The sequence below is a fragment of the Rattus norvegicus genome, chromosome 11 (assembly GCF_036323735.1).
Source record: "Rattus norvegicus strain BN/NHsdMcwi chromosome 11, GRCr8, whole genome shotgun sequence".
Classification (NCBI taxonomy): Eukaryota; Metazoa; Chordata; class Mammalia; order Rodentia; family Muridae; genus Rattus; species Rattus norvegicus.
The window spans coordinates 41,727,340-41,749,981 of record NC_086029.1 but is presented as its reverse complement, the minus strand read 5'-3'; the positions used below and the strand labels follow the sequence as shown (position 1 = coordinate 41,749,981).

The following is a 22,642-nucleotide window of genomic DNA, read 5'->3' as shown; positions in this document are numbered from 1 at the left end:
ACACAGTGTTTAGTGGTGTTTAGCAAACTGTCTATGTAGGAATCATGACAGTACAGAATTTCTAATTAGTTCTATCTATGGTTAATAAAAAAAAACAAGGTAGATATGATCTGTGCATTACACAATGTGAGTCTCAGCTGAGTTTGGAATGCACTGTATTAAGACACACATGGTTGATCATCATCTTGTAAATGGGGCATTTCAACGGTTATGATTCAGTGCAAAACTTCCTGGCAAAATTATGATATCACACCTACTTGGTTTAGGAAAAAGATCTTCAATTATAGAAAGTCAAAAAAGGATGACGTTACAGGACAAATGCGTCCTCATGTGATACTGCTTGAGTATTTGAAGCTAAGGATTTTATTGTAGGGTTTGAAACTCAGGCACTCAAGCACGCATGGTACCGTGAATGGCACAGTATTTTTTTTAATTAAAGGCAAAACGTCTTTCTAGGCATCCAAATAAAACAGTCCTTCAAACATGTTGCATAACCTTTAAATCACCAGTTACATAAACAAGGAGAGGATGCGGTTGAGTCCTAAGAAACAAGATCGGTTGCATAGTTTACAGTGTGTCTTAATGAATGACATTTACAGGTGTGGCTTCTCCGAGTATATATAAATGTCCTTGTGGAATTGCACTAAGAACATTTTCCTGCAACTACAAACGAGAACTACTACTCCCAACACCATGAGCTACTACGGCGGCTACTACGGAGGTCTGGGCTATGGCTATGGTGGCTTCGGAGGCCTGGGCTGCGGCTATGGCTGTGGGTGTAGCAGCGTCCGCAGACTGGGCTACGGCTGTGGGTATGGAGGCTTTGGATATGGCTCTGGCTTCGGAGGCTACGGATATGGGTCTGGCTGTGGAGGCTACGGATATGGCTGCTGCCGCCCCTCATGCTATGGAGGATACGGGTTCTCCAGCTTCTATTGAATAAATATTTGAATCTATAACCCATGCAGTAGTCTTCCGTGAGTGATTCCTTGATTTTGTAAGAATCTTTATCCTGTGACCTTCATACTTCGTTTATTGTGTCCAGTCTTTTGGAACAACTGGTTTCTGTAAATAATGTGGAGGGTATTAGATGGAGTCCGTATTTTCGAGTGTTGATCTTCAGAAACCCACTTCTGTACTGGTTGGGGCGTCGTTATGTTCTCACAAACTTTAATAATGAAGTACTTCTGACATAGTTCTTTTGTCTTGAAAATCAATTATTTAACTGTAATAGTTTATGTTGGTGTATTAATATAAGATCCATCTCTGTGCTCTTTTTCTTATATGTAAACATCTTCACTGCAGTCTGATTGTACGGCCCCTTCTCTCTGCACTCATCTCTCCTGTCTGTTCCCACTGCTCCTGTGCTACTCCTTTTTCATAGCAGCTGTTTTTGTCTTCTTCAGCATCCGTAGTTACAAATGCCTGTACTTTTATTTCGTTCGAAACACAATTATTTTATGTCCAAGAATTCAAGAAACATTTTCTAAAACAGTTCAATATAGCTTTATATTTTAAATAGACTATAAGTAATAAGTGAGGAGATGGGGCTTTTTTCATTTATGCTATTCACTTATGCTTAAAATATTTCAAAACAGAGAAAGAAAAATAACATTTCAAATTAAATTTATTTTTCTAAAGCAAAAAGGAAACCAATTTATACTGCTTTAACTGTGCATTAATTCTATTAAGTGAAGCCTATTGCATGATTGAAAATTAAGTAATCTGAAGAATTTTAAATCTTTTATTAGAATTGATTCTACTGTCAAAAATGCTCCCAAAACATAATTATAAATTCAATTTTCACCCCCACTGGTCAATTCCAGCACCTTGTTATCTCGGAGATAAATAAAAGTTGGAATACTTGGTATATGTTTTAGGGTGAAAAAAGTCTTAATATAACACATGATAATATTCTCTGGGGAGAAAGCAAAAAGTCTTTAATCTTTATCAACATAAATACCATTCTTAAGAACAATTTAACTATTTTTTCTAGTGATATATCAAAAAAAGGTAGTAGTACCCTGTGCCTGAATCTTATTTGTAGACTCCCAGGACATCTTAGTATTTCATAATCTGAACTATAATTTAATAAAAGAGCAAGCTTAATTACATAAACCAAATTAACATCCCCAACGCTAATCCTAAGCTTTGAAGTTGTGAACTTCAGAATTGGGTTAAAATGAATCAGTGTCTGATTCATTACTCTCTCTCTCTCTCTAAAGAGCATGAAACTCTTTGGCCCTTTTGATATGATTTGTAAGTTTTTGATATTGTTAAACACCAGTTTGTTTTTAGTTTTTACTTTAACAGATGTAACTGTATTAATTGAAGGTATTAAAAAGAAAACATGGTCTCAGTAATTTAAATCTATATTCACCTTAACATCTCTAATTCTGTAGGGGGAAATGTTCAAATTCTTTCTTTTTTCTAGTTTTCTTGAGTTATACCGTACACAACCACTATACTATACTGAACTACAGCACCTACCCTTACCTAAATGCAGCCTGATGCCCATTGGTGAGACTTACCAACATCTCTCCACTCGATTCTCGTCATAGCATCATAGCCAGCACTCCCCCTTCCCCTCACTTAGATCACCGCTGTATCAAGTATAGGTAAGAACATCTGGTACGTAATTTAAGAACCGAATCCATTGGCACGCGGCAGCTGTCATTCATTCGTTAACCGTTGTCTTTATTTTCCAGGGAAAGGGATTTTGCACTTTACTGTCTCTCATTTCTTCAAGCAGTCCCAGTGTCTCAGGTTTACATTGGGGTCATTGATCCATCTGCAGTTAGTTTTTGTGTAAGTGACAGGTACGGGTTGAATGTCATTGTCCTAATGTGGACATCCAGTTTTCCCAGCACCGGGTTTTGAAGATGCTACCTTTTCTCCAGAGTATGCTTCTCACTCATATCTTTGTCAGATATCAGACAGCTGTTATACATACTCATTTTGGCGTTTTCACTTATTTCCGCTACGCTAGGTATCTGCACCAGTTTGTGCTGATGCTACAATGTTTTCCATTACTAGTGTTATCTGAGACCTGGAGCCAAAGTTCTCCCGGCACTGTTTGTTTTGCTCAGAACTGCTTTGGCTAGCCCTGTTCTTTTGAGGCAGCATACAATCGATTGCTCTTTATGACAGTTGACAAGTGGCATCTCACAAAACAACGACAAAATTGCACAACCAAGAAAAAAGAAATCAATGCAGTAAAGAGACGTACCACAAAGTGAAAGAGAACCTTTGCAAGGTTTGCATGTGACTGACAGAACATTAGTGCCGAGGCTATATAAAGATCAATAATCATACAGACAACAGCAGCAACAACAAACCCCCCAAAATCCGACAAAGAGCTGGAATACAAATAACCCAATAAAAAGTGGGCTATGTATTTAAACAGACAGTCCTCAGAAAGAAAACTAAAGTGGTTAAAAACATCTAACACAATGCTCATCATCCTTAGTGGGGTAAATGCAGACTAAAATCATTCTGATATACCTTCCTACCCAGTCAGAATGGTTAGTATCACCTAACCACTGACAAAAATGCTAAAAATGTGGGGAAAGGGGAGCCTTCCTTCACTGGTGGTTGGACAGCAGATTAGTGCTCCGGGATTCACTGTCCATAATTATTAACAAAGAGCACAATACTTTGCTATATGCCCAGATCACCTATTATTCTATCCCACAAATACCTGTTCAAGCATGTTCAACGTCTCTCTATTCACAGTAGCTAGGAAGTTGAAGCAGCTTTAATTTCCTTTACCTGAATAATGGATAGTGAAATTGTGGTGCACTCACAATGTGGAGTACTCTTCAGCTAGAAAGAATAATGACATCTTCAGGTACACGGGTAGAACTAAAACAATATTACATTGATCCAGGCAACCCAGACAAACGCTCCTTATTTTCTTTCATCTCTAGTTCCTAGATCCAAATCTTCAGATACAAGTGCTTATACCTGGAGTAACTGCAGAAGGCAGGATGCAAAAAGAGAATGAGGGGAGAGGGGACTCTTAGGATATGTGTGATGTGAAGGGGGAATGAGAACATTGCTTTCCCCATTCATCACCCACATCCACATTTAAGCCTCTTACATCTAGCAGTCACTCCTTCTTTTTGCCTATCACACTGCTGTCTACATACTTAAGTTGACGCAGATGGTCTGGTGTAGCTCTGAGCTTTAGGAAGCCTCTTTTGCCAATACGTGACTATGAACGCCCAGGCTCAGGACTATCAGATTCTTAACAATTGACACTGTGGAGTGCTCGGCACTAAGCAGGACATCTGTAGCAGCTCCCCTGAGGTCCAGAGAACACTGCAGAAGCAAGGTTGAAAGTCTGTAGGAGCCGGAGGATGAGAGGTACTCGGTGAAATGCTGTCTTCTGGAAATGACTAGGACATGAGTCTGTGGCAGCTATGCAAGCTGCAGACACAAACATCAAAAGAGTAGGAGATGTGAAGGAGGAGGGGGGCATCATCAGAAGTGGGAGTGTGAGACAGGAGAATGAAGTAGATGAAAAATACGACAACAACACATTATACACAAGTCAGAAACAAAAATGTTAAAAGAAATATTAATAGCCAGTTGCTATATGAAAACGTGTTAGTTCAGCAGCACTCATGATCTGAGACATGCACACTCACATTTGAGTTCGAGTTAGTACTATTCCACCACTGAAGTGGCAAACCGCTTAATATTTGTTACTGTACAGAAGGATGCAAATCAGCAGGGACTTATTCACAGTATCACGTAGCACACAATAATAAAAGCACTTTTGGAAGCATCTTCCAGCTATTAAAGCTGCACATTCATATTCCTTGTGGCATTGTAATTTCCCTCCTGGGAATGCATCCAACAGATATGAGTGTATATAATCCTGGAAACGAATATATAAAGATATCCATAGCAGTTTCATTTACAGCCCAAATGGGAAGAAAGCCAAATTCCCAGGTTGGATATCACGTGATTGCTATGTAAATCTAGTGGCATGTTTCTCCATATCTGCAACGAGGAGCAATTGATCACTGTGTGAAACAATAGAAGCCACACCTGTGCTGAAGAGAGTAGCCTCTGTGTGGTCATGGGCATGAGACCTTCAGGAATGCTGTAATGATACAACCCTGGAGTTATTGTAGCCCATTAGTCTTTGGTTGTTTGAAGACTCTGGGGACCCTGTTCTTTTCTGAGGGGCGATGGTGGGGAAACTGGGTGGAGGGATGGTGGTGGGAGGACTGGAGGTGGGGGAAGGAGAAAGTGCAGTCAGGATACAATACAGGAGAGAAGACAAAAACCATCAACCACCAACAAAACCACAATGTATGTATAATTTATATAAACTACACACTTGGAAGAAGCGAAGCTTCACAGGTGGTTGGGGTAATAAATATTACTACGATGAAACTTTTAATAGTTCTCAGATATAAATTCCAAGAGTGCTCTGTATCTTTTTTTTTTTGCTCTGTATCTTTTTAAGGTTTGGTGTATGTCTTTTTAAAAAAAAGAAAAGAAAAAACTCTAGAATTTCTATCTGTACTTTCTTTAATAATGTGGGTGCTTATTACCCATCACTTTGCACTACGATATTCCATGTGTGTTTACGGTGAAAATTGGCATTGCTACAATATAATAAAGTATTTATTTGCATAATAAAAAGAACTTCAAGGCAGGACAAAAGAACACATTTATCATATCAACGCTTCAATTTCATCCCATCAATTCCACCAGCACTGGTTTTTGCATTTCCCCCCGCTCCGTTCTCTGAGTGATCAGGATGATTGGCTTGTGGAATTTGTTTCCTTTCTCTCTTCTGAAAATAGCTTTGCAATGGAGATCTTTCATCAAACTTTTAAAACAAAAATTGCATACATATGTTATTGTACTTTCCAGTTTTCATAAGATTTATTTTTCTATGTGTGTGTTTGTGTGTGTGTGTGTGTGTGTCTGTGTGTCTGTGTGTGTCTGTGTGTGATTATGCTACATAACTGTGGATGCTCATTGAGTCCAGAAGAGGGTGTCAGATCTGGTGAACCTGGAGTTACATGTAGTCCTGAGTTGCCTTGTGGGGGACCTGGGAGATGAACTTGACTCTTTCCAAGAGCAGTAAATGCTGCCAATTGTTGAGCCATCTCCCCAGCCCTATGCTTTGTGAAAAACATAAAACAAAGACAAAACAACACCAAAAGTTGAAAGGAGTTCCTGATAAGTGTTTAATATCCTTCCTAAGGCATTTGAATAGTCCTCAATATTTAAAATATTTAAAGTTTAGTAATACTCCATTTTTGGAAAAAAACTATAGTGTATTCAATTATTTTATTTCCCATCCTCGTGCTTTCTTTGACATATAGTGATCATTGATATTGTAAATATGCCCAGAAGAAAGCAGTATGAGGTAATGTGATGGTTAATCTTGATGGTCCATTTGACGGGACTTTGACTAGTGTAGAACACAAGCTGCTAGGAATGTTGCAAGGGGTTTCCACATAAGGTCGAGGTAGTTTCTAAGAGGCACGAAGACATAAGTGTGGGCAGCACTGATGCTGGAGTCTCTGACTGAATACAAAAGTATAAAACACACTGAGCCCCGATAGGCACCTCTGCCTGTCCCCTGAATGTGACAAGCCAACTCAAGCTCTTGTCAGCATGATTTCCTGACCATGAGTGATGGCCCCCCAAAGTCATGAGCCAGAATAAACACGTCCTTCCATTCTGAGGGTGATGTTGTGGAATATTTTGCTACGGTGGTGAGAAAACAAGTAATATAGAAATAGCAAACAGAGTGTAGCCCTCACTCTGATAAGTCTAGTATTCATGAAGTAAATCCTATTTCCTCTTGTGTTATTTTTAGAATGATAATGTATTTTATTTTCTAATCTTTTCTTTAGTACTTTTTTGCATACATATTCATAAGCCATCTCTTTCTGTGCTATGGCTATTGAGTTTAGATAAAAAGTCTCTCAGTTTCAGAAAAAAAGTATCTGAGGGCATACTGACTTTTAGTGTCCTAGAACAATGTATGTTGAATATCAATTATCTCTCTGATGTTTTAGCAGATCTCTGAAACAAAGATATCATGTAACACACAGATGCAGGTGTGTATGTGCATGTGTATGTATAGAGGAGTCTACCTTGCATCTTGTATCGTGTGTGTATGTGTGTGTGTGTGTGTGTGTGTGTGTGTGTGTGTAGGAGTATAACTTGTATCATGTATCTTGTATGTGTTTGTGTGTGGAGGGGTGTAGAATTGCATCATATAACTTGTATGGGTGAGTGTGTGAGTGTATGTATGAATGTGTATATAGGAGTGAGTGTACATCATCATACTGTAGTGTGTGGGTGGGTTTGTAAAGAAACATACATTTCATTGTGTAGCATGTGTACCTTTGTAGAAGGATGTGCATTTCATTGTGTAGCGTGTGTGTGTGTGTGTGTGTGTGTGTGTGTGTGTAGGAGTATAACTTGTATCATGTATCTTGTATGTGTTTGTGTGTAGAGGGGTGTAGAATTGCATCATATAACTTGTATGGGTGAGTGTGTGAGTATATGTATGAATGTGTATATAGGAGTGAGTGTACATCATCATACTGTAGTGTGTGGGTGGGTTTGTAAAGAAACATACATTTCATTGTGTAGCATGTGTACCTTTGTAGAAGGATGTGCATTTCATTGTGTAGCGTGTGTGTGTGTGTGTGTGTGTGTGTGTGAGAAAAGGAATGTGCACTGAATCATATAGTCTCTGTGTGTGTGCATATGTATATACAGTATACATGTGGTTATGTGTTTTTATTCCTTCCTAAAGAAATATCAGAATTATTAGCTCATCACTCTTGTAGAAATATAATGTAATTATGTAATTTAGAGCCACCTGTAAGACCGTAAACTAAAAAGCACCGTCTACATTCATCTAAATGAATAAACTAAGAGTTGATACCAAATATGTACAAAACAGAATGGTAAATGACTAGTTGATGGTAATTAACAGAATGTTTTAAATAGTGAACACGAGTACAGATGCTTTGTTTTTCTTACTCTACCCGGCTAAGATTAATCTTTCTCAGTAATAGTAAAGGCAGTTTTTAATGCCTCCATGAAACATGATTTTGGAGCATTTAAGGAAGTGATATACAATTCTGCGTGCATTATAATATATAGTGTACCGTGGACATGAATGATGATGTAAGTGGATTGAATAACAGAGAAATAATCAGGAAGGGAGCACTGACTCAGGGCTTTGCTGATGCTACTAAAGAGTCTTTGACAAAATCCAACACTGCTTCATGTTAAAAGTCTTGAAGAGATCAGGAATTCAAGGTACATACCTAAATTTAATGAGTAGTGTACAGCAAGCCATACCTAAACTTAATAAAAGTAGTATATAGCAAGCCAATAGCCAACATCAAATTAGATAGAGTGAAATTTGAAACAAAATCCCACTAAAACCAGGGACAAGACAAGGCTGCCCATTCTTTCCCTGTGTATTCAGTCTAACTCTTGAAGCTCCAGCCAGAGCCTTAAGGCAACAAAGGTAGATCAAGGAGATAAAAATTGGAAAGGAAGAAGTCAAGGTGTTACTATTCAAGGATGATCTGATAGTACGGATGAACAGCCCCCAAAATTCTACCAGAGAACTCCCTCCGCTGATACACAACTTCAGCAAAGGTCTGGACATAAAATTAATTCAAAAAAATCAGTAGCCCTTCTCTATACAATTGATAAACATGTTGAGCAAAAAAACAATTAGGGAAACAACACCATTTACAATAGCCAAAAATAATATAAAAATCTTGATGTAGCTCTAAGAAAGCAAGTGAAAGATCTGTAAGACAAGAACTTCAAGTCCCTGAAGAAAGAAATCAAAGAAGATCTCAGAAGATGGAAAGGTCTCCCATGCTCGTGGATGGATAGAATTAACATAGTGAACATGGCCATCGTAACAGACGCAATCTACAGATTCAGTGAAATTCCCATCAAAATGCCAACACAGTTTTACAGACCTTGAAAGAGCTTCATATAGAAAAACAAAAACCAAGCATTGCCTCCTGGACAATAAAGGAACTTCTGGAGGAACAATCATCTCTGACCTCAAGCTGTACTAAAGAGCAAGAGTGATTTTTTCAAAAAACACATGGTATTGGAACAGAAACATACAGGTTAATCAATGAAATAGAATCAAAGACCTAGAAATAGATCCATATAGCTATGGACACTTGAGTTTTGACAAAGAAACCAAAACCAAGTGCTTTCAAATACAAAGAAATTAACAATGCCCAACTTGATAGACCTGCTAATTGCCCTGATCTGGCTGTATATCTTTACTCCAGATTCTAGAGACTTTCATATCATAACAAAGAAGCACGTCTGTATCTCAGTGTTTATTGCTGCTTTATTCAGGATAGCAAAGAATTAGAAGAACTAGGATCAACCTATGTGTCCTGTTAATAATGAAATTATATCTATCTATCTATCTATCTATCTATCTAATACTATTTAACTATGTAATCAAAGCAATTACCAGAAAAGTGATGAGCTTAAAATGATAAATATTAAGCAATGTCATATACTTTCAGAAAAACAAAACAAAAATGTTTCCTTCATAGGTATAACCTAGAAAAATCATATGTACATTTGGGTAAAGAGTAACATGAAGAACACAAATGACCTACTCTGTGTGTGTGTGTGTATGTGTGTGTGTGTGTGTGTGTGTGTGTGTGTACATGTGTTGAATCAACAATTGTTTCATTTTGAAAAATAAGTGAGTCCTATTCATAGATGTAGGGTTTCTATAATGCTTGATATCACATAAGAAGATTGAATGTGAGAAGCAAGTACATGTGTTGTTGGATATCCTATGTTTTTCTCTTTCAATTTCTTTTAGTATTTTACAGCTTTTGAGGTTCAGAAAAAGCTTGATGCATTACTATTAACCCAGTACTCTTAAATTTTTAAATTTTGTTAGAAAATGTCTTTTGTTCATTATTTACTAAATCTTTCAATATCTGCTTTGTCATTTTCAGTGATAAAAACTCTTGGAACTTCTGCTTCCCCCACTCATCCCTGAATATTCATACTCTCCTGTCTTTTCTTTCTTTTCCTTCCTTCCTTCCTTCCTTCTTTCCTTTCTTCCTTCCTTCTCTCCTTCCTTCCTTCCTTTCTCATTAATTTATGGGAAAGAATCAATTCCTGACACTATTAATGATACTCTGTTATGCTTGTAGCATAACAGTCCCCTGAGAGTCTGTACCCAGTAGCCAATGGAAACAGATACCGAGACCCACAGTCAAACATTAGATGGTGTTGGGGAGTCTTGTAGAAGAGTTGCAGGAAGAATTGAGGGACCCAAAGAGGATAAGTACTCCACAGGAAGACCAATACAGTCAACTTTCCTGGACCTGTCAGAAACTTGACAACCAACCAGAGAGCAAGCAAAGGCTTAATTTAGCGCCTCCTACCTCACGCATATGTAGCAGATATGCAGCTTGGTCTTCATGTGGGTCCCCAACTAGAGCAGGGACTGTCCTAAATCTGTTGCCTGCCTCTGGATCCTGTTCCCGTATCTGGGATGCCTTGTCTGGCTTCAGTGGGAGAGGATGCACCTAGTCCTCTAGCGACTTGAGGCGTCAGGATGGAGTGATATTCACAGGGCTCCCCTTCTCAGAGGAAAAGGAGAAGAGGAAATGAGGAAAGTGCTGTGTGAGAGGGATAATGGTAGGAGAGAGCTGATATTAGGATGTGAAGTGAATAAATAAATCTTGCTCTTTCTATGCATCATAGTTACATAATATTTTATTCATTCTTGTCTTCAGGTGAGTCTATCAGAGAATAGTTCAGCAATTCTCATAAGAGTTGCTGGTTGCATAGGACTTTCTGTTAAATCCTGACTTCATTGACCCAGACAGGCTCATGACTGAATCTTCCTAGATTTTTACAATAGTAAAACTGTGGTTTTTTTTCCCCTACAAATCTGTATAATTGAATGCTTGGGTATGAATTCTTTTGCACTCATTTTTCCCCTGGTGTTTTAATGAAACCACATAAAATCCTGCTTCATAATCACTCTTTGAAATTTATATCGAGATCTAATATTCTTGCCACTGAAAGTTGTTTGAATAATTTCCAAGATACTCTGAGAAATATTTCTTAATCTTTAAAGTCCTCCATTTCTTGAACTGAACATGAATTTTACTGTTTAATCTTTTGTAATTTCATAGTTAGTTATCTTGCATTAAATAGACTTATAATGCCTTGCAACTAGCACAGCTATATTTATCTCAAGACCCTTGAACAAAGACTTGAATTTGTTAGTTTTTAATCATATTCCCACATAATGAATGGCCATACCAGTGTGCAGATTAAAGGTATCTTTTCATTTTAGAAGCTCTGTTTAGGCTGTAAGTTGGCATACTACTTTGGCTAATCTTTCTTACTAGAGACCCCACTAGATGTCCATTAAGTGTTTGCCTGTCTTCTACTTCATTAACATTTTTCTTTTCTTTTCTTAGACACTTGCTCATTATACTGATTATTTTCTGATATTATCCAATGTCATTCATGACATTTCTACTTGATTCCACTATTCCTCTGCTGCACTGAAATTTGGTGTTCAGACAGATGTGATTTGTACACTTTTAGCTATTTCCTATAATTTTCAATTAACTTTCTTCCTTTATTCATTTTTATCTTACTCTGGGTTTTTAAAATATTTGTTCCATTTTTTAATTAGTGTGTGTGTGTGTGTGTGTGTGTGTGTGTGGGTGTGGGTGGGTGGGTGTGTGTGTGTGTGTGTGTGTATGCTTGCACACATGCTTGTGTGCATGTTTGAGTATATGAATTGTATGTGCCAGTAACACGGAATCCAGAAGTGGTTAGATTCCATAAAGATGGAGTTCAACGTATTGGTGAGCCACTTGATATGGATACTGGGAACTGATCTGTGTCTCCAGAATGATCAGCAAGTGTTCATAAAAGCTGAGCCATCTCATGTCCACCACCTGTCTTTAAATATTGATCCATGGAATGGTCCTTGCTTCTACATCTCTTTCTCTACCTGAAATTCCAGCTAACGAATGATCTTTTCTATTTGTTTTAATCATAATACTTTGTGCAGATGATTATTTGAATTTCTGGATTTGTGGATGGAGCTGGTCATTAGAAGTTCATCATTGCGCTGTCTGTAAGTTATTTTTATTCTGTCTTAAGACATTCAGTTTCCATGTCCTGATGTGAATGTGTCCTTGTTTTAGCCTTACTCAATTTTACGCAATGCTAGGAAAAAGACTTTAGCTGGCTTTCTTGCCTTCAGGGCTGGGTTACCTGTGCCTTCACCATTAGTACCAGCTCTGCTGTGTTGCCCAGGTGAGATACAGGGCCCATTCTCCTGACTATGAAGAGTGTACCGCATGCACACCACATCACAGAAGACAAGTGGCAGGGCCAGCTCTCCAGAGTTCACACCCTCAGGGCCATCGTACTCAGGCCCCTGTCACCAGAGCTGTCTCTACTGTGCTGCTCAGGAAAAGCACAGGGCCCTTGCCGACACCAGAACTCAGGAGAGTAGGCCCTGCACCAAGTCTTGGTGTCACAGTAGAGCTGAGTCTGGTGTCATGGATATGGGAGAACTGGCCCTGAGGGCATGAAGGTGCTGACCCTGTCCCCTGCAGGTGGTGGCATTGGGTGATCTGGCAGGGATGGGGCTGAAAAGCCGGTCTTGGTTGACCTACTCAGCTGCCAGATCTACCTCATCTATGAACTGTTGGGATGCATGAAAAGACAGCCCTGCAAATCCAAAGCTAGAATCTCCATGACACCTAGTGACAACAGAACATCTGAGAGGATGACGATGTCATTGGTAACAAAAAGAGCCAGTGTTAGCAGCATTCTTTAGTTTCTCTGCTGGGTATATATTTATTACTTTGACTATATTTAAGAAATTATAAAACTGTAGTATATTATCCTAGATACATCTTATTGGTAAACAAACATGTGAAGAGCAGAAGAATGAAGGGTGCACTTACCATGGCATACAAAGGTCAGAGGTCACACAATTTGTACCTTTCACGGACTTCCACATATTTTAATCAGTCAAGCAAAAACTTTCTGTGTTTGGGCAGTTAATTATAGTATGTGATGCTATGACCCTTCGGATACAGTAGATGTTTAGTGGGTGAGGGAGGGAAACTCTTAAACACCACTCTAAAATGTGACGAGAAAGGATAGGACAATACTCGCTATATTTCTTAGCACTCCAGAGTTTATTCTGAAGAGACAGGAGTGGAAGTGAACAGACACCCCCTTGAGATGTTTCTGAAGAAGCTGATGCTGGGGCTGTGTTTGGAAGGTTGGGATAGAGAAGATTCCTGTCAGAAGTGTCTAAAGTACAAAGAAGGTTCTACGTGACGTGACACATCTCTGAAGTCACTGAAGGTTGTCTTGCAGGATGAAAGTTGACAAAGAATTGATGGGGTTAATGTCAAAAAATTCCTATGAGTCCAGTAATGGTGTTTCCTTTCAATTTGGCTGTTTGGAAGTCACTAAGGACACACTGGTGAGTCCCTGAGTACCTGGAGGCAAAATCCTTAAGCTAAAAGAGTGATAGCTAGCTAAAACAATGGAATGCAAATTCAAAAGAAAAGCACTCTGAGGTTGCATAATTACAAGGTTCCAGGAAACTATCTACCAGATTAGAAGATTTTAATTAGAACACTAGTGTGGCCTTTGAAGAGGGTGAAATCGTTTTTCATCTTGGAAGCATTTTCTTTACTGGAATGCAAACTCATTAAAAAATAATAATTACTAACAATTCCTTAATAGAAGTTCGGACCTTTTGTTAAGTAACAAAGAAACTATTTAAATGAATTTATAGACTTGAAATTGTTCTGTTGCATGGAGATGAGACACCCTGTCTCTGTTTAGTACATTCCACACAGTACAGTATAAAAGCATTCTGGATAGCTAGGCACACACACACACACTCAAATTCATTCTCAGTGCAGAACAGTCTCCTCTCCTGACACCATGAGCTACTACGGCAGCTACTACGGAGGCCTGGGCTACGGCTATGGCGGCTTTGGAGGCCTGAACTGTGGGTGTAGCAGCATCCGCAGACTGGGCTATGGCTCTGGCTTTGGAGGCTTTGGATATGGTTCTGGTTTCGGAGGCTACGGATATGGCTCTGGCTTCGGAGGCTACGGATATGGCTCTGGCTTCAGAGGCTACGGATATGGCTCTGGCTTTGGAGGCTACGGATATGGTTGCCGCCGCCCCTCACACTATGGAGGATACGGGTTCTCCAGCTTCTACTGAGCGAACTGCTGATCTTAGACTATCATCATTATTTTGTCCATCTTTAGAGAGGGAAATGCTCTCTTTGTTATAGAAAAGACATCTGTGGTTTATTGACTTCCTTGTTCTGGAAGGGACTGGCCTTTAATGACTCTGGAAGAATCTATAATCTCCCAATCGAATTTATGGCTTCATCCATTATATTCAGTCAATAACACTGCACGATCTATATTTTAAAATCGTCATTAATAAACATGTTTAACTGATCTAACAAACATTAATTTAACATTTTATTTAAGAACTGGAATATGATCTTAAAGTTGGAATGCCATTCCTATGTATCAGAGTCAACGTTTTGATTCAACAATAGTTTATTTAAAATAAATGTAATTCAAATTATAACTATTCTCTGACTTTCTGTGTTGGGAACCTTTCTAAACATCAAAGCTAGGAATATAGAATGGGTTAAAACATAGCCGTTTTCTCTTTCCTTTCGTTCTCAGTAGTTGTTTTATTTTTATTGAAAATGGATTTTTATACAATATACGATATATTCTGATTTATGTGTGCTGGGCTATGGGAAACTCCGACCCTACAAGGTACATGCAGTTCTGGAGAACAAACCCAGACCTTCACGTTAGGGAAGGTATCTCCCTACCGAACCACACTCTTACCTGGATTATACTGATCATCAATATCCTTGTTTCCCTCATCCTCTTCCCTGGGAGCAACCCTTGCTCTCAGGTAATTTCCGGTGTCCGTAGAATACCGCCTGGAAAAGCATAAAGACTTTGTAGACCTATAAGATTTGCACGATGATCACATCAAATAACAAAACCATGGACCGAAATAGCACTTTCCCCCGGTGAAGTTCAGATAATATTTACTTAATAATATCAAGTAAATTTCCCTCCCATTGTTATAAGCTGTTATGGTTTGTTCCTTGTTTAGCTTCCTTTTGAATTGGTCATAATTATTTGGTAATTTCTGGAAATATTCGCCCAATATATTTTTTACAATTCTCTATTTGTTTTTACCTCACAATGATATTCATACTTTCACACAATGTGCTGAGGTTACATACAAACACACATACCCTCACGGTTCCTTCCAACTTCTGTCAGCCTCTTTGCTCTTCCGAATTACCATCTTCTTCCTCTCATGCCTTGCCTTGTCCCTGATCCCTCCCATCCTGCGTTTTATTACACACAATATTTGGGGAGTCACACCTACTATGTCCACGCCCATATTGTATTGGGGAGGCACACTTTCCCATCCCTCAGTTCCCTCAAGTCTTTCCACACTGTCTTCTACAATGTCCCCTCTGTCTTGGAGTCATGGATATCCAAGATGGCCCATTATGGAATGTTGTTACATTCTTTGATACTTTTAACTTAAAATTTACATCTTTGTTGTTAATTTTGATGTTTGAGCTAGGCCCATTTTGTATATATTATACCATTTATACTAAGCATACATGCTATAAAAGCTATATTTAGAAATATATATATATATATATATATATATGCATGCAATACAATTAATAAAAAGTGAGGCCATAAACTTGAAAGAGAGCATGTGGCTTGTGAATGGGAGTATTGATTGAGAGGGAGGACAGGGAAGGGTGAAATGGTATAATGACATTATAATCCTGAAAAATAAAAGAAATAATTGTAAAAAATCATCTGAGGAGTGGGGAACATAGCTAGATTTGTAGGGTGCCTGTTTAGCATGTACAAAGCCCTCAGTTGGATTCCCAGCAGCCATGAACAGCCTGTGGTATTGCAAGCCTGTAATTCCAGCACTCAAGAGGTCCATGTAAGTCAGCCTGGCCTCCAAGTCACCGTAATTCTCCTGGCTCCGTCTTCCAAGCATGGAGATTACACTTGTGAGCTACCACATCTGGCTTGGCACTTCACTTTTAATTGTATATTCCTTCTTGAATAAAAAACTGCACTGCAGAAAATCTTGCCAATCTATTACTTTAAATTTTTTTAATCTTACACAGTGGAAGAAGTGGCAAATCAAATTCTCACTCGTCAACCAGATTCCACTGAGCTTATGCAGTTTATGTCTTTTTAAGTCCAATAAAGAAAGTTAGTTGAATAAAAGACACTTTCTGAGCATGTAAGATGCCTGTGAATGTATGGTACTAAGAAAAATAAGTTGTTAGTGTGTCAAAATGTTGTGGCATTAAATTACATACCTTATTGTGTAAAACAATTCAGATCTACAGTGAGTGACCTATGATTGTCTAATGGGTATAAGAAATGCATAATGAATTTATTAGTACCCAAGGTAGTGCTGATTAGCTGATGAGACAAGTTGTTTCTGTGGCAGACTGCATAAGCCACACACATATTCTTCTGACTCACAGACAGACAGACAGACAGACGGACGGACAGACAGGCAGGCAGGCACGCACGCACGCACGCACACACACACACACACACACACACACATATATATGTATATGTATATGTATATATATATATGGCAAAAATTGACTTGATTTTTGTGACCTAAGCCTTATGAGTTGGAACGTACTACATCTTCAATAACAGTGTCCAACTGTGAAGTGAGCAAATCCTTTACTGAGATCAAATGTGTTCTTAGGTGTTATGCTTATGAGTCTGGAAGTTTGACTTTTAATATATTCCCTCAGACAACCTGAATAAAAAATAAAGTGGTGAGTCACACAGAGCTTCATTTGTTTACATAATCCTAAGAAAATATATACCATCATCCCGAGTACAGACTTTCATGGTTCTACTTCTGGATCCTGCCTTTACCTCCATAAAACTAAAGTAGGTTTGCAAAATGAAGATTGCATGTCTAAGCAAATATTTAGAAGATTCTTAATAAGACTTGGGAAGAAAGTGCATATCAAAGTGTCTTCCAATTATCAATTTTATTTTGTTGTGAGGAAAATGTTACTCTGATTCATATTTTTTTACTTATTGGGGAAAATATACTATTTTAAAGCAAGGAACTGAACACAGCATGACTTAGCACACATAAAAATATCACTGCAATTCCTGCCAATGCGCACTCAACACACATACGATCATACACACTGAAACTCAAACAATGATACACACTCAGAGTCATATACAGTCATACACATTCAGACACACATACAGTCAGGCACACAAATGATCATACACACTCAAGAGACATATACAATCATACACTCAGACGCACATATGTTCATACACACTCAGAAACACATACAATTGTACACATTCAGATACACAAATGATCACACACACACATATGACCAAACACACTCAGATACATATACTATTATACACACTCTGATCATACACACATCATTATATACACTTGGACACACATATGTTCATACACACTAAGACATGCAAACCATCATACACATGCAACACACACATAATCATACACACTCAGTCACTTATATGATCATATACAATCAGACACACATGATAATACACACTCAGAGACACATACGATCATACCACTCAGACACTCATACAATCACACACATTCAGACACACTAACTAATGTACACACTCAGACAGACTTACAATTTGTGTGCAATTGGACACACATATGACCCTATACACTCAGATACACATACAATTGTATACACTCAAATGTACCTATGACCATACACTCAGATACATATATGATTTTATATATTCAGACACACATGAGATCATACATATTCAGATATACATATGATCATAACACTCAGACATATATGCAATCACACACACAAGATTTTAGTGGATATGTCTTTCAAATAAAATTGCTGCCATTAAAAATGACTCATTCAAGCTTTTTGTGAATCTCCACTTCAGGTTAAAGGGATTTATTTCTTACACTGTTTTCACTCAGGTTAATGTGTTTGAGAACCCTTGAAAGTAGTAGCAAAACTGGTGACTTGGGACGGCAGCATGGAGGCGAGAAGGCCAGTTGCTTGAGGGCTTATGTATGGGTGTTTTAGACAGATGCAGGTCTGTGAGCTATGACCTCCACTGTGCACTTATTGTGTCTGTGAAAAAATTAATGTAAAATCATTTTCACACTTTGTGGTGTGAATGTGAAAAGGACATCTGTTGACAAATCAGGAAAATTACTGCAATTTTATATTTTTTTTCTAAAAGAAAGAGTCACACCCACAGATAAGTCAGGTTCTTAACACTTTTACAAAGTCAGTCTTGAATGTGAGGACCTGTTCACAGACAAGAAGCATATTGTCCTATCCCCTTTACTGACGTTGAATAATTTTCAGTGATTTATATTTTGCTTAACTAAAATGTACCTACCAGGTTCCAGCAAGTAATACATGGTGTAGATGGAAATATACAGATATAATTTCCAGGGTAACAGTCTTGTCCTCCAAGGAATGTTTCGTCAGTCTTCTTTGGTGATGATTTGGAAAACCAAGGGTCATGTTTCAAAAGAGAAATTGCACAATGTTGGTCAAATAACTGATTAGTAAGTTACATCAGAATGTTTAGGGTTGAATTTACTGCCAATTATTTGAGAAGATTCTTAGAGTGTTTTGGGAGAATAACACAATATACAAAGAGTATAATTACAATGAGGTGAAAGTTTTAAGCAAGTCAATTTCAGCCAATTTATAATTAATGATAAAATCCCAGTGAAATAAATTAGAAAGAGTTATATATTTGGGTATTTTGAACAACTATGACCAATATTCTTTGCCTTAATAAGAAATCAGATGCAGTTTTATATGACATTGACTTAAATCATCAAATAGAATACCCATTGTTTTGACTAACAGTGAAGTAATGCCTAGCTATAGAACTGATAGGCTCTTTACCTCAGGTGCATTCGGGGAAGATATCATAATCAAAGTCAACACCAAGACAATGCATTTCTCTGGAATTTGAACACATGTCCTATATAGAAGCCAGGATCTGTGGTTAGCTCTCCCGTGGCTGGAGACATGAACTGAGGTCCATGGATACATGCTTCATTGCCCCACCCATTAAAACATATGTCAGTCCTTAAGCATGTGCTGACAGTCAACATGAGCACTCTCCTTGTCTGTCTGTCTGTCTGTCTGTCTGTCTCTTCTCTCTCTTTCTCTCTTTCTCTCTTCCTCTCTTTCTCTCTCTCTGTCTCTCTCTCCTCTCTCTCTCTCTCTCTCTCTCACACACACACACACACACACACACACACACACACACACACACACACACACACAACCCTTAACTCCTGATACCATAAGCTACTATGGAAGTTACTGTGGTGACTGAGCAATGGCCCAGAGTTTCTGGGGTCGCAATGACTTCATGATGAGGATGTTGTGTCTGATCCTGTCTATGTCTCCGGAGATGACTGAAGCATCTGTGGGCATCCATCCCGCCACAGGGGAAATGGATTCACTGGTTTTATTGACACGGATAAAAGCCTAGCTCTCTAAAGCATTATAATCCTGGTGTCAGTCTACTATTGATTCTTCAAGAACAGCAGAAGCATTCCACATGAGCTGTCAGCTCAGTTTGCAGATTATATCTCTTCTGTGACCAATTTTCCATAAAGCACTTTTCTCTGAATGGCAAATCCCATACCTCCTAACAGGTTAATGCATAATAATTTATCTGTTAAAATCTTGTTGGTTATATTCCTTTGTATTTATTTTATGGTGTTATATCATAATTTTTATCTAAAGCAGAACCACTTAAGAGTATTATCATTAACTGTTACATTTTTTAAAAACATTTCCCTTGAAATGCATACACCTACTTACAACAAAAACAACTTTTTTTTGAAGGCTCTCTTTTTAGTTACATATGAGAAGCAATTTTTTTGCAGAGCTCATGGAAAAATTCCAAAAATCAATGTCGTGTGAGGAAAGAAGAGAAAACATAAGAGCTCAACACAAAGGGAAGGCACAAACTTGAAACAGTATAGGCAGGCGTAATATTTGAGTGACTCTATTTCTCAAGTTCATAATAAAAATTCAAAGAAATGATATATATAATATTTCATTATTTAAAGAGTTATACGAAGCAACTTGAAAGATGACTGAATTTGAATGCTCCAAAGAGTACCTGTACTTTTTGGACAAGGGGTCCTGAATTGGAGATATATTAGCTCCTAAAATTATGCTTGCCCTATGGCATGTGCTCAGCAAATATTTCTTGAAGAAGCTAAACTCCTGAGCAAAGAAAGTCGATTAAAGACATTTTTATTGCTTTTAATCAGGTACATACACACACACACACACACACACACACACACACACACACACACACACCATACACACACTCATTTGATTTTTATACTACACTGAAATATGAATAACAGCTAAGCAAATATTTTGAATCCTTAAAAATGCCAAGAGCCATTAGACTATCAGGGAAGATACAGAGTTTTAGAAATAGAGGCCATGTTTGTAATCCTTCAACACAATTTGTTCATTCTGTAGTACTATGGGCTCCCCTCTGGGAGTTAAAACTTGTGATTTGTTTTCTTCACAAGAACTCTTGTAAAACAACCCTACTTTCCCAACATGTGTGCACATAAATGTAGCTTATATGTATGCCATGGGGTCCAAGTGCTGGATTGCTTTAGCTCTCTGCCGCCAAGACATACCATCAGCTCAGTGGCTGAAACAAAAGGAAGATGTTGGCTCTGGACCTGAAGCCAGGAGTCCTTGAACATCAGCTGTTTGTGTTCAGATTCTTTCCATGTCTCCTGAGATTTCAGGGGCCGACTGGATATCTTTGATTTTGTGGTCAGCCACAGTAGCACTCCAGGGTCTGTCCCTCTTGTGACTGAGTTCTGAGCATTTCAACATCTTGTCTCTATGTGTCTCTTTTTCTATATCTATCCTTTACCGTCATAGAAAAATGCAAGTCACATGTTATTTTAAATCAGGAAAAGGGGGAACAAATAGTGTTTATGTTTGTAAGTAAGCTATTCCTTTTTTCTTTTGAATCTTTTTTAAATTTATTCTTTTATATATTATACCCCTAATGCAGTTTTCCTTCCCAGTATCTCCCTCAGTTTCCTTCTCCCTAAGATCCACGTCTCCTCTCTTTTCCTTCAGAAAAGTTTAGATTTCCCAGGGGTATAAACCAAATACCTCATAACAAGTTGCAGTAAGACTAGGCACCTCCTCTCATGTCAACACTGGATGAGGCACCTCCTCTCATGTCAACACTGGATGAGGCACCTCCTCTCATGTCAACATTGTATGAGGTACCTCTCTCATGTCAAGACTAGACGAGGCAACCAAGAGTAAAAGGGTCCTACAAGCAGGAAAAAAAGAGTCAAAGACTGTCCCGGCTCAACTGTTAGGTGTCCCACAAGAAGAGCAAGCTATAAAACTGTAGCATTTATACAGAGGCTTAGATCAGAGCCACATCAGTTCCCTGGTCGTTAGTTCAGTCTCTGAACCCATATGAGCCTAGATTAGTTGAGTCTGTGGATTTTCTTATGGTGTCTTTGACCTTTCTGGCTCCTACAATCCTTCCTCCCTTCTTCAGGGAACAGGGTTCCCGAGCTTCATCTAATGGTGGCCTGTGAATCTCTGCATCTGTTTCCATCAGTTGCTGTTTGAAGCTTCTCTGATGACAGCTGGGCTAGGCGTCAATCTTGAGTATTAGTAGGAAATTGACTTTTTTCCCACCAGTTATGTTTGGCACTATCGTACATCTCTGGTCTGACTATCCATCTTCTGCAGCTTCCGGGTTCTGACTCTCCAGGCAGTGTCAGGTATGGATCAACCTGGATAAGAGTTACAAATGCAAGTGATTTTTATGTCTGTCACATGCACACAGCAGGATAATTATGACTTCCACACATTTTTGTAAAAGTCACAATTATGAAGCCTGTGACAGTGATCTACGTTTAAAGCTATTTATTTAAATGATTTGATTGATGCAGATTATAACAGAAACAGAATAACCAATGTAAAATATTCATGTCATGAATCTCTTTCTGCTATCCCCCAGTATGTCTTTCTGGAAGTGAAATGGATTTTAAAGACAAAGTAATGACATTGATACAGAATAGACTGTGTTTAACCTGATATTCCGAGGGTCATTTGTTCATGCCATCTACAAAGCCTGTGGTTTTAATTCAAATTCTCTCACAAATGTGCACCGGCAAATAGCCTTATCATCAAAAACAGGCATTTTCCTACCGCAACTTACAACTGCTTTCAAAGAGCTGCGATTTTCACTGTCTATTCAAATTGACCGTTCAAACCAAAGTTTCCCCACCATGTTCATTATTGTAGATGGATATTCTGCGTGCGTTCAAGTAGCTTGTGCTTCTGTTTGCATCTCTCTTTTAATTCTTGGGCAAATCTGTTTTCTCTGAAAGATAGTCCACACTT

The 22,642-nt window shown here is 38.4% G+C and overlaps 2 protein-coding genes across 4 annotated transcripts; both read left to right on the top strand.

The window, feature by feature from the left end:
* The first annotated feature begins 676 nt into the window (after positions 1-676).
* On the top strand, positions 677-939 carry LOC102550708 (keratin-associated protein 19-3-like). 2 transcript variants are annotated; one of them, XM_039088731.1, is made up of 2 exons: positions 694-820; positions 875-939. In XM_039088731.1, exons 1-2 carry the CDS (start codon positions 694-696, stop codon positions 937-939), a joined length of 192 nt encoding a protein of 63 aa, XP_038944659.1. The 2 variants fall into 2 exon arrangements, with proteins under 2 accessions (XP_006248152.1, XP_038944659.1); XM_006248090.4 differs by having other exon boundaries at positions 677-939.
* A 13,028-nt stretch (positions 940-13,967) lies between these two features.
* Positions 13,968-14,552, top strand: Krtap16-5 (keratin associated protein 16-5). 2 transcript variants are annotated; one of them, XM_039088620.1, is made up of 2 exons: positions 14,017-14,074; positions 14,159-14,304. In XM_039088620.1, the coding sequence occupies exons 1-2, from the start codon at positions 14,017-14,019 to the stop codon at positions 14,302-14,304; spliced, it is 204 nt and encodes a 67-aa protein (XP_038944548.1). The 2 variants fall into 2 exon arrangements, with proteins under 2 accessions (NP_001102894.1, XP_038944548.1); NM_001109424.1 differs by having other exon boundaries at positions 13,968-14,552.
* The last annotated feature ends 8,090 nt before the right edge of the window (positions 14,553-22,642 follow it).